Here is a 13,605-nt window from a genome sequence, read left to right as displayed (position 1 = left end):
GTTTAAAGTATGGAATCTCCATATTTAATAATTCAGGTTGTGAGCGTAATCTGCCATTGTCGAGTACTACATAGTAAGGTATTAGTGAGTGTATAGAGTGTGTTGAATCTGGCCCAATATTTTTCTCGCTGCTAAAAATATGATTTGTAAGGATTGGTGTTAATGGGGAAGGATTTGATGAGATTGTAGGATCCCTTTTGAGCACTCTGTCCCATTGTTTAAGTGTTTCGGCAACAAGTGTGGATGATTTATAAGATGCCTTACGTTGTAATGTTGGTGTCCAGCAGTCACTACCTAGGTTGTCTGAATTGGCTATATCCCTTTCCAATACTACCCATTCTTTATCATTTTCATGTCTGCACCAATTAATGATGCGTACAAGGTGGGCTGCTAATTTGTATAGTGTTAGATTTGGGGCTCCCATGCCCCCTCTATCTTTAGACATATACATCGTCTTCATCGGTACTGTAGTCATGTGCTTAGACCATATATAGGTGTTAATAGAATTTTGTAGGGTCTGTATAAATTTTTCAGGTATGGGTATAGGTAAAGCCTGTAGGATATACAGTATCTTTGGAAGTATCATCATCTTAATAGCACTTATTCGGCCTAGCCATGATATGTTTTTATATGTCCAGTCTTGGAGTTCCTGCTTAACCCTTTGGTATAGTGGTAAGAAGTTTAGTGTAAATAATTTATCCTTATCATTAGATATTTGTAGTCCTAGGTATTTAATAGAGTTATTTTGGTATTTATAGGAGAATACCTGCTGAATTTGTTGTATGGTGTCCTGGGGGTTATTTAAACTGAGAAATTCTGATTTAGAATCATTAATCTTAAAGTAAGAGATATGACTATATCTGGAGAATTCTAAAGAAAGGGCCTTCAGTGATTGTAATGGGTTTGTCAGAGTTAGCATGATATCATCTGCATAGAGTGTCATTTTATATTCTTTATTATGAATTGAAATACCTGTTATGTCGGGGTTTTGGCCTATGTTAGTCGCTAGTGCTTCTATGGCCATTACAAATAATATGGGTGACAACGGGCATTCGAAATTTTGATCGGGGAAGATAAGGAGTTGTTTAGACGTATTTTAGCTGTGGGGTGTCTGTACAACGCAAATATTTTCTCAATTATCAATGTTCCAAATCCGAATTTATATAAAGTGGCCTCTAGGAATTTCCAATTTAGCCTGTCAAAGGCTTTTTCTGCATCTATGGACAGTAAAATCGTTGGAATTTTCCTTTTAGAAACGTAGTCTGACAAATTGATTATTTTGATAATATTATCCCTAGCTTCTTGGTTTGATGTAAAGCCTACTTGGTTAATATTGATCAATAGGGGGAGAATTTTGTTGATGCGAGTTGCTATAATTTTTGCAAATAACTTTGTGTCTACGTTAAGTAGTGAAATGAGCCTAAAATTAGCTGGTGTGGTAGGGGGTTTCCCAGGTTTAGGAAGGACATATATGTGGGCCTCAACCATATTCTGTGGAAATGGGTTATCTTTATTTATATTATTGAAGAGAGTCAGGAGAAATGGGGATAAAATGCCTTGAAAGGTTTTGTAGTAATAGGTTGAAAACCCATCTGGGCCTGGGCTTTTACCTGCTTTTAGGTTTTTAATGGCTTGGGATAGTTCTGTTCTAGAAATCGGAGCATCTAGCTCCTTCTTTTGTTCCTCATTTAATGTGGGGAGGTTGGTGTTACTCAAGTATGCTGATATGTCATATGGTACATCGGTTTGGGTGCTTTCATTATTTAGGTTGTATAGTTTGTTGTAGTAATCCCTAAATTGCGACATGATTGCCGGGGTTGTATGTATTTTCTTTGTCTTAGAAGAGTGTAGTTCATGTATGTGTGATTTAAGTTTTTTTACTTTCAAATACCTAGCTAGCATTTTCGCTGCCTTGTTCCCCTTGTAGAAGAACCTTTCTCTATATTTTTGAGCAATGGTCTGTTGTTCCTGAGCGAGTAGTTCTTTAAGTTGGTGTCTACATTCTTGCAACTTGTGTGTCATATGGGGATCTGCGGGTTTTTTTTTGTGTTGGAATTCTATGTCAGAGAGTTGGTGAGTTTGGCGTAGTGTTGCCTTTCTATCTTTTGTTTCTGAGCTTTGAGTTTTATGAGTTCACCTCTTATATAACATTTGTGTGTTTCTCACAGAATAGCATCTTCTACATCTTTGGTGTTATTTATCTCGAAAAACTCTCTAAGTGATTTACCTATTTTTTCTATCCTGTCTTCCGAGTGTAGCAAGGAGACATCTAATCTCCATTGAAATTCGGAGTCTCTAGTATTAGGCCAATGCAGTTGTAGCAGCATTGCAGAGTGGTCCAACCATGAAGTTGGTTTAATTAGGGAATTTTTAGTGTATGTTAGACCTGCCTGGTTAATAAAAAAGTAGTCTAAGCGGCTGTATGTCTTGAAAGGGGTTGAGAAGAAGGTATCATCCCTCTTATCATCATTGAAGTACCGCCAGGTATCAAAGAGATTATGTTCTCTAAACATTTTCCAAAGGAATCGAGCTGTTTTAAGAGATACTTTGGAGTTGGGGTTTGAACTGTCTATCTGCGGTTGAAGTGGGAAGTTAAAATCTCCCCCCATTATGATAATACCTCTAGAGAAGTCTAAAATCTTTTGAAACATCTTTCTAAAAAAAGAAAGCTGGTTGTTATTTGGTGCATATATATTTATAAACGTTACCGGGCTCCCAAATAGGAGGTCAAAAATTCCCAGAAATCTCCCATCCTTATCCTTGGAAGTCTGTATGTGCTGAAAGGCTGTATTCCTATCTATAAGTATACTAACCCCTCTCTTTTTTTGTGTGAATGAATTATGAAAGTACTGTGTATAGTGTTGACCATAATATTTAGGTTCCTTCTGTCTCTTATAATGTGTTTCCTGTAAAAATATTATATTTGCTCGCCGCCTATGCAAATCCATTAGTGCTGCTGAGCGTTTTTGAGGCAAATTGAATCCTTTTACGTTCTGGGATATAATGTTTAGACTATGCGTCATGATATTTATTATATATGAGATGGGGGTCTGTAGGGTTCTTAAAGAACCCTAAACATCTGTGTCTACATGGGGTAGCTAGCCGCTCTCAATGTCTCATATAGCAATAATCTTTCAGATCTAACATCATATCTAATGTGTTGCAAGAGCCTATTGTGCGGCCATGATGATGCTGCACTCTTTTCATAACCTGATTTGTCGTAATATTACATTTAACCACACATATAACAAAACAAACAATTAATATAACTTTCAAAACAAAAAACATATAACTTTCGCATGAACATTTTCTGTTTTTCAAAAACAGTATTAAGGGGTCAATTATAGGGTGACCTTTGAAATGTAAACATTATATATACTTAAGGATGTTGGCTATGGTTTAGAATTATAACATATCTTTTTTTTTTTTTTTTTTTTTTTTTTTCTTTTTTTTTTTTTAAATTTTTATTATAATTTTAAAAAGTTACAAAGTGCAGTGGCAAAATAAACATTACAAGTAGGAAATTCACATATATCCAAATGCATTTATCAAGAGTTTACATATATGTTATCAAATCTAAAAGTGGGGGGGGGGTGATGAGTCTGTTGTGCCCAACTAGGCCGCCTAATCGTCCATTATTTTATATAATGTAGTATTGCATTAATCATGCATCTTTCATAAGGAGAGTCCAGAAGAGAAAAAAAAAAAAAAAAAAAAAAGCAATGTTAACATAGTCTCCTCCCCTCTCACCACCCCATCCAATCCTGTCCATTTGAACCTCCAATTCGGGGCATATTCACTATATTTGGGTATTAATGATACCTTCTATGTTAGCAGTAAAGTCTCTACCCTGATCTAGAATAAAGTCTTTCCAAGTTTTTAAATATGAGTTATCTTTCTTCCTTTCAAGCCTATAGTCATGAGCTGCTATTATTGCACTATCAGAGAGAAGATTTTTTGCTTCTTTGATTGATGGAGCTCGTGGTTTACACCAGTTGTCAAAAATGAGTTTTCTGAGGTTAAGTATCGCAGTTAGAATAAATCTCTTTTTATTCCCCCATGTAATACAGGGGTTCAATAATATTATAGAATTTATTGAAAGTCTCACTTCAATATTTATCATTTGGGAAAGAAGATAGGCTACTTTATGCCAAAATTGGTTTACTTTCGGGCATTCCCACAGAAGGTGACCCAAATCTGGATCGTTTAAATGGCACTTAATACAGAAATTTTTAACATTACAATTCCACTTAGCTACCCGCCGTGGAGTGAGATAGTCTCTATTGATAATCTTAAACTGTGTTTCTCTTAGATAAGTTGAAGGGGAGATAGCTAGCGCAGTCTTTAAACTGTTCTCTAGTTGATCTATAGGGTCTATCAAACTTACTATCTTTCCCCAATATGCCTTCGCCCGTTCTATATATTTTTCCGTCTCTGCTGATCTTAAAATTTTATATATAGAAGTCATGGAACACTTTTCCATTTTAAGATGATCCATTAATGGGTGGTCTTGGAAGGTCTGAGGAAACAGATACAATAACTTTCGTATATAATCTGTGGCTTGCAAAAAGTAGAACATATGTTTCTTCTGTGCTGCCGGAAAGTTATTTTGAAATTCTGTAAATTTATGAAATTTTCTAGTCTTAAAATCATAGAACTCTGCAATCGAGAGAGCTTTGGAAGGTGACCATAGGCTAAAAGGGTTAGCTGAGTTACCTAGTGGAAAGTGCCAATTTCCTTGAATAGGTAGCCATTTAGAGACCGCTGTGGGATGTCCAAGTAACTTCATGGTATTCCTCCATGCTTTTAAGATATCCTTCAATAAAGGGTGGTTAGCAATTGTATTGCCCAGAATCTTATTTGTTGCATGTAGTATAAAGCCCATAGAATAGGGAGCACATATGTGTTCTTCTAAGTACTTATTAGATAGTCTAAATGATTGAAAGAGCCATTCAATTGGAAATCTTATTAATGTTGCTAAATTGTACCATTCCAGGTTTGGAAGTGATAGCCCCCCTCCCAGATATGGTTGATATAGTATCTCCAGTTTTTATAACATATCTTTTACTAGTATTATAAACAAGACAAAATATTATAACCATAAATATTCATAGTTACTGTTCCTCTGAGTCCCTGACTTATGGGTTTAGCTAGTGTCTGTTCTCTCCTTACCATAAAGGGGTCAGGTGCTCCTTTCCCTTTTTTCATTTGAGATGAAACAATGTCCCATGGTTTTTCTTGTGGTTTCTTTTGGGTTCCAGTTTCCCCTCTGATTGTGTTTGCTTGCGGTAGTAGTGCAGTGGGTGGCTCTATATCCAGTAGACTGCAGAATTGTTCCACTTCTGACAGGCGAGAACAGAAAATTCTTTTGTTGTTGTGTAGAACCAGTAGTTAGAAAGGAAATCCCCATCTGTAGGGGATATTTTTATTTCTTAAAAGTGTAGTTAAAGGTGATAATTCCTTTCTTCTCTGTAGTGTCCTTACTGCCAAATCAGCATAAAACTGGATAACCAACCCACGGAACCGGACTGGTTGTTTCTTTCTGGAGGCAGCCATGATGTTTTCTTTTTCCAGGAAATTCTTAAATTTTATTATAATGTCCCTTGGAGGAGCAGTGTCAGGAGGTTTCGGCCTAAGGGCTCTGTGGTCTCGCACCCACTGAATGTTAGTAGCATTGGAATCGCTTAACAGATGAGTAAAGAGGGCCGGTAAATAAACCGGGAGATCTTTTGGAAGAACTGATTCAGGGATCCCTCTGAGTCTTATATTTTTTTCTCCTCCCCCTGTTTTCAAGGTCCTCTAGTTTGTCTTGTAAAGAGGCTATTAAATCTGTTTGCTGACCTACTGTATCCTGTATAATTGTTAAATCTTCTCTTATAGTGTCTCCTTGGTCCTCTAATGTTTCGACCCTGAAACCTAGGGTGTGCATATCCTGCTTAAGTTCCTGTAATTCCTCCCTTATGCATGTTCTGACCACTTTAGCAATGTCCTGCGTTGATGCAAGCGAGGATAAGATGTGTGATGGGATTGAGGTCTGGCTAGTGTCAACCATCTCAGTAACGTTATGCATGGAGTCATCTGGTGAAGGTGGTGTGCTAGGTGGTACATGGCGTTTCTGTGTCTTTTGTTCAGAAGATGTAAAAAAGGCACTTACAGTTTGGCTTTTGCTTAAAGGGGTACGAGAAGTTTTAGCTGGTTTAGATTTCTTTTTGGTAGTCATTTTTAGTTGTGTAGGTGTAATGACCTTAGGCAAAAGGCAATACACAGCAGCAATCAGGGGTTGTAGCTTTCAGTACAGTGACCACGTTGTTTAAATATGGGGTATAATGGTGGCTCTGATCCATTTCGGTTTCAATTATGCAGGAGGCTTTTGTTATCATGTGTGTACAGGACCCCAATTGTGGAGACTATTCACAGTCAGCAATTCTGACATACAGGGAGTGCAGAATTATTAGGCAAGTTGTATTTGTGAGGATTAATTTTATTATTGAACAACAACCATGTTCTCAATGAACCCAAAAAACTCATTAATATCAAAGCTGAATATTTTTGGAAGTAGTTTTTAGTTTGTTTTTAGTTTTAGCTATTTTAGGGGGATATCTGTGTGTGCAGGTGACTATTACTGTGCATAATTATTAGGCAACTTAACAAAAAACAAATATATACCCATTTCAATTATTTATTTTTACCAGTGAAACCAATATAACATCTCAACATTCACAAATATACATTTCTGACATTCAAAAACAAAACAAAAACAAATCAGTGACCAATATAGCCACCTTTCTTTGCAAGGACACTCAAAAGCCTGCCATCCATGGATTCTGTCAGTGTTTTGATCTGTTCACCATCAACATTGCGTGCAGCAGCAACCACAGCCTCCCAGACACTGTTCAGAGAGGTGTACTGTTTTCCCTCCTTGTAAATCTCACATTTGATGATGGACCACAGGTTCTCAATGGGGTTCAGATCAGGTGAACAAGGAGGCCATGTCATTAGATTTTCTTCTTTTATACCCTTTCTTGCCAGCCACGCTGTGGAGTACTTGGACGCGTGTGATGGAGCATTGTCCTGCATGAAAATCATGTTTTTCTTGAAGGATGCAGACTTCTTCCTGTGCCACTGCTTGAAGAAGGTGTGTTCCAGAAACTGGCAGTAGGACTGGGAGTTGAGCTTGACTCCATGCTCAACCCGAAAAGGCCCCACAAGCTCATCTTTGATGATACCAGCCCAAACCAGTACTCCACCTCCACCTTGCTGGCGTCTGAGTCGGACTGGAGCTCTCTGCCCTTTACCAATCCAGCCACGGGCCCATCCATCTGGCCCATCAAGACTCACTCTCATTTCATCAGTCCATAAAACCTTAGAAAAATCAGTCTTGAGATATTTCTTGGCCCAGTCTTGACGTTTCAGCTTGTGTGTCTTGTTCAGTGGTGGTCGTCTTTCAGCCTTTCTTACCTTGGCCATGTCTCTGAGTATTGCACACCTTGTGCTTTTGGGCACTCCAGTGATGTTGCAGCTCTGAAATATGGCCAAACTGGTGGCAAGTGGCATCTTGGCAGCTGCACGCTTGACTTTTCTCAGTTCATGGGCAGTTATTTTGCGCCTTGGTTTTTCCACACGTTTCTTGCGACCCTGTTGACTATTTTGAATGAAACGCTTGATTGTTCGATGATCACGCTTCAGAAGCTTTGCAATTTTAAGAGTGCTGCATCCCTCTGCAAGATATCTCACTATTTTTTACTTTTCTGAGCCTGTCAAGTCCTTCTTTTGACCCATTTTGCCAAAGGAAAGGAAGTTGCCTAATAATTATGCACACCTGATATAGGGTGTTGATGTCATTAGACCACACCCCTTCTCATTACAGAAATGCACATCACCTAATATGCTTAATTGGTAGTAGGCTTTCGAGCCTATACAGCTTGGAGTGAGACAACATGCATAAAGAGGATGATGTGGTCAAAATACTCATTTGCCTAATAATTCTGCACTCCCTGTATAATTTTATCCAGCCTCTGCTCAGTCTAATGGATGCCTTTATAATATAGGGCTGACAGTTCTGTCCCTCGCTTATAGCCGATCCTCAGCTGTGCATATACCCCTCTGTCTAATCCCCAACAAGAGTTAGTCTATTCCTCTTATATCCCTGTGCTCACCCAGTAAGTGATTATCCTCCTCTCTATGCTCCTTGCCGTTCCGCCAGGATTGTAGTGTGGCGCAGTTACTGTGCTTGAGGGCTTACAGCATGGCCGATGTAAGATTCTTTTGAGTGTTATTCTCTCAGGGTGTGCGCTGCGTGATCTGTCCGTTTCTGGTCTCAAGATCCTTTATTAGACCATATCAGGTCTCCTTGTCTCCGGTCCCCTTCACAGAGCTCAGGGCTTAAGCAGCCATCTTCAACTGCGGCCGGCTCCGCCCCCCGTCCCATAATTGTTTTTTAATAGCATTGTCAAGTACACATTTTATTGTTTTATTCCTTAGACTGTAAATCAATGGGTTGAGCAAAGGAGTAGCTACAGTGTAGAGCAATGAAAGTATTTTATTGAGTTTGTATGGATGTCCCTTTGCTGGTGCTACATAAACAGCAATAAGGGTCCCATAATACATAAACACAACAGTTAAATGTGAGCTGCAGGTGGAAAAGCCTTTCTGTTTCCCTGTATTAGTAGGAATTTTAAGTATAGTGAATATAATATAAATATAAGTTAAGCAGATAAACAAAAATATTGGTAGAATCACAAGTATAGAAAATATTCGTATTTCTGTTTCTATCATGTAAGTATCAGTACAAGATTTTTGCAAAACCAGTGTAAAATCACAGAAGAAATGGTCAATGACATTTAAGCCGCAGAATTGGAGAAGAAAAATAAAGAAACAGGAAGCTACCGATATAGTAAGACCTCCCATCCATGCACCAATAGAAAGTTGATTGCAAGTTTTCTGGTTCATGAGAGAGTGGTAATTTAATGGGACGCAGATTGCAAGGTAACGATCATAGGACATTATTACAAGAAGGAAACATTCTGTCACAGTAAAAGAGCCAAAAAGAAATATCTGAACAAAACATCCCTCAATAGATATGGAACCATCTTCTCTCAGCAGTGAGTTTAGCATGTTGGGTGTTATATTGGTAGTGAACAAGATTTCATCTACAGAGAGGTGACTAAGGAAGAAATACATAGGTGACCAAAGCTCAGGACTCACAATTACCAATTTAATAATCAAAGCATTTCCAGCTATTGTTGCAGCATAGGTTATCAGGAACAGTAGGAAAAGGAAGATCTTGTATTGAGAGCCACATTGGAAACCTTGAAGCCAAAACTCAGTGATTATTGTCTGATTTTCTTCAAATTCCATTCTAGCTGGATGAATACAATGGCAATTAGGTAGCCTGTTGTTTGTTAGTAATGTCACTGTGAAAACAAAAAGATGATAAATAAATTAAATCAAATGAATGAATTAATAACTATGAATATAACATTATTCACTTACTTTGAAATTATTTTCCATGCTGTCACGTGGATGAAATAGTTTTGATGCATTATAAAAAGGTTATGATGGAGAAAAACAGTTAATGGCGTTCTGAAGGTTATTTTATGCTCTATATAAATACAAATGTGTACATAGCCTCAAGTGTATAGAATCCACAATACACAGAGATGTTAAAATTAAAGACACTTTAACAAAATCCTCGGTGGAAATGCACAAAATTCTTGAGGGCTTTGCAACCATTAACTTTACTTAGCTTTAACACATTCCCTTTTACCAGATACAATTATCGTAGTTTTAATTTTTAATTCTATTTCATGCCATCCGAAAATCTAGTTATTTCATGGCTTTTGAGAGAATTCACAAGTCAGTTACATTAATACTTTGCGTTGAGACAGCCCAGTAGCAATACTGCAATCCATCAGAAAAAATAATTATACATACAATACATGCAAATGTAATTATACATACAAATATTTATATATAATATATATATTACTAATGCAAAAGACCAGCACTCACTATTCCTTTTTTAAGCCGGGGTGCATCCCACAAAATATCAAGCAAATAAGTCCAAGGAAAGCACTCGCCGTGTTGCAAACAGTTTTAATCCATATTGTTAACGTTTTCAACGAGTGACCCCGTCATCAGACAAGTGAAGAAAACAAGAAGTTTTTTTCACTTGTTTTCTTCACTTGTCTGATTACCGGGTCACTCCTCGAAAACGTTAACAATATGGATTAAAACTGTTTGCAACACGGTGAGTGCTCTCTTTGGACTTATTTATTATATATATATATATATATATATATATATATATATATATATATATATATATATATATATATATATATATATATATATATATATATATATATATATATATATATATAGCAGTCTCTGGTGAACTCTGCACTCACTTTGTATTTCATCCGCCCAGGGTGCATCCAAACAATATTCAGTAATAGCGGCAAAAAAGAGCACTCACTGGGTCTATCATTGATATAGCATAAAATGCTTTTTATTTGTACAGGTAACGTTTCGGGGATTCCAACCCCGTCCTCAGACCTTACATAATACACACTAAATCTTACCTTAAATACCCTCCACCGACTGTGCATATCGCTGTACCGGAAGTCGACCGGCGTTCTGCCCGCACCACTGCGCATGCCCAGAGCGTCGGCATGACAACCAGACCCAGCGTCATGCTAGAAAAATATATACACATAACACCGTGATTAAAAACATGGAATAAGTGAAAAACAATGCAGCCTCATATTTAATCTAAAGTAAGCACAAAAGAATTATGGTTTACCTGCTGGCCTAATATTTAAACTTAGAACACATTATAATAATTATACCTGAGGTAACTAAATAGTTGTATCATTTTATTGCATTTACTTGCCTGAGAACCGATACTAACTATCTTAATTACATTTCAGTTTTTAGTTTTTGGCTACACATACTAAAATATCCTAAATCTTAAGGAGCACTGTATATTTCCTAAGCAGACAATACAGAGATATAACAATCTAAGGAATCTAATACCTGCTTATACTGTGGTCTGATGTCAAGTCTGGAATAACCTTACTAATAAATTTGGGGCCAATTCATTTTAAACTATAAAAAACAGTGCCAATCTAGGTGGGTATTAAGCCCACCAGGTACAATAGTACCTAAATTGAAAATCCATCTCGATTCGCACTGAAGTAACATCCTGTCTCTATCACCACCCCTCGTAAGTGGTGGTATGTGATCTATGATCACATATCTCAGATCCGCTACCGTATGGCCCTTCAGCGCAAAATGTCGCGCAACTGGTTGTTCAGAGTCGTGGTTTTTAATTGCCAATCGGATTGCCGTGCGATGATTGGCCATACGGGTGCGGAGGTCATAAATAGTTTTTCCGACATAGAATAACCCGCACGGACAATGTAACAAATACACAATATGTGTGGTCATGCAGGTTACCCTATGTCGGATGGTATATCTCTGGTTAGTTGTAGGGTGGGTAAAAAATTTGGCATTGGTTAGACCATTGCACATAGTGCAACCCATGCACTTGTAACAACCAGGCTTGGAAGTCTGCAACCAGTTCTTTTTTGTGTAGTTGTGGACCGGGTCCACTTTTACCAGGATATCCCGTAGTGATCTTGCTCTTCTATATCCCACTTGAGGATGTAAAGTCCCTTTGAAAGGTAATTTTTTATCGCTCTCTATAATGTTCCAATTCTTTTTCACTAGCTGATGCATGTTGTATTTATCAGCAGTGTACTCAGTAGATAGCGTCATTCTTTTGTTTTGCTTCCGAATGCCACTCGTCTGTAGAGCCTCATCTTGAGACATGGTGGTGAATCGTCCCAGATGTTTATCAATCTTCTTTTCTTGATAACCTCTATTCAGGAATCTTGATTTCATCTCCTTAAGTTGTTGTTGTGCATTTTCCTGATTGCTGTTATTACGGATGACCCTCTTAAATTGCGAGATAGGTAGTGCATTCTTCAGAGATGGTGGGTGACAACTTGTAGCTTCCAATAGGGAATTTCTGTCAGTGGTCTTTTTGAAGAGTGTGGTACATAAAACCCCTGCTTCCAGATAAATTCTTAAATCTAAGAAGTCCACCGATGTAGGACTCTTTGTCATTTTGAATTGTAGGTCCACTGAAACTGAATTTAACATCCCGAACCAAACATCAAGTTCTTGCTCTGTGCCAGACCATAGAATGAATAGGTCATCTATATACCTCTTAAAGTATCTGACTTGTCGATGTTTGAAGAGTTCTGTGTCATGTTCTTTAAATTACGCCATAAACAGGTTGGCGTATGATGGGGCCATATTCGACCCCATCGCTGTGCCTTTTAGTTGTAAATAAAATGATTTTTCAAATTTAAAATAATTCCTGTATAGGCATAGTTCTAGTAATTCTAGCAGTAGATCAATAGGTGGCCCTACATATGGATATCAATTTAGTTGTTTCTGGGTTGCTACAATCCCCTGTCCGTGGGGGATAGCAGTGTAGAGGCTCACCACGTCCAATGTAACCAGAATAATTGGTTCCTCGATTTTTGGAAATCCTCTTAATTCATTAATTAGACTGATTGAGTCCAGTAAAAATGAGGGCATATTGCTTACCATTGGTTGCAATATGCTATCCAGGAATATAGCTATAGGTTGCAGCAGTGACCCAATAGAAGATACAATAGGTCTTCCAGGGGGGCTGGTAGGATTTTTATGGACCTTGGGCAATGTATAAAATGCTGGTACCCGAGGGTGTTGCACTTTCATAAAGCCCCTTTCTTGTTTGTTGATCCAGCCATTCTCAAATGCTCGATCCAATACTGTATCAATCTGTTGTTTAAACATTCTTGTGGGGTTACAAGTTAATGCTTTATACGTTAATACATCCTCAAGCTGTGAAAGGACTTCTTGCTGATAATATGTATAGTCCATTATTACCAGTGCTCCCCCTTTGTCCGCTTCCCTGAATATCAACTCCTTATTATTGCTCAGATTGTCAAGCACTTGTCTCTCTTCCTTAGATAAATTGTTCCTGCAATCTGCTTTTGCCTTTTTGCACATTGAATCTGTATCTTCCAATAGTAATCTGGTATATGTCTTGATGCTAGGATTCGTACTAGAGCAGTCATATGTGCTCCTAGGTTTCATTTTCTTAACGTCACCAAGTTCTATATCGGTGTCTCCCTGTAGTGTACTGAAGTGTTCTTTCAATCTGAGGTTTCGCTCAAATTTTAATATATCAATATACAAGTCAAATGGTTTATATAAAGTGGTGGGGATGAAAGACAAACCTTTGTTAAGTATTTTTGTCTCAGCTGCAGTTAGTTGGTATGAGCTCAAATTGATGACTATGTCATTTACAGCATCCTGCGGCGGGCTCTTGGTGGTCTTCCTCGTACCACCCCCTCTCCGGATGTGTGTCCGATGCCTCTCAAGTTTTTTGACCTGGTTGTAATGCCCACCTCCACCTGTCTTTGTGAAGTCTCCGTCCTCATGGCACCTTCTGAATCAGAGCTGTTGCCAGAGGAATCAACTGTCGTTATATTCCTGGGCCTGTAGAAGCGTGCTCTTCTTGGTCTGGTGTCAAAACTCCTCTGC

General features: G+C 38.0%; 1 protein-coding gene across 1 annotated transcript; it reads right to left on the bottom strand.

The window, feature by feature from the left end:
- Positions 1-8,382: 8,382 nt before the first annotated feature.
- On the bottom strand, positions 8,383-9,357 carry LOC128647287 (olfactory receptor 13-like). The gene has a single exon (XM_053700079.1). The coding sequence runs from the start codon at positions 9,355-9,357 to the stop codon at positions 8,383-8,385; it is 975 nt and encodes a 324-aa protein (XP_053556054.1).
- Positions 9,358-13,605: the final 4,248 nt, after the last annotated feature.

Source organism: Bombina bombina, chromosome 2 (genome assembly GCF_027579735.1).
Source record: "Bombina bombina isolate aBomBom1 chromosome 2, aBomBom1.pri, whole genome shotgun sequence".
NCBI lineage: Eukaryota > Metazoa > Chordata > Amphibia > Anura > Bombinatoridae > Bombina > Bombina bombina.
This window is presented reverse-complemented; position numbering and strand designations above follow the sequence as displayed.

Excerpts from the sequence above, each read along its gene's own strand:
- LOC128647287 (XM_053700079.1), bottom strand. The coding sequence starts at position 9,357 with ATGGAATTTGAAGAAAATCAGACAATAATCACTGAGTTTTGGCTTCAA.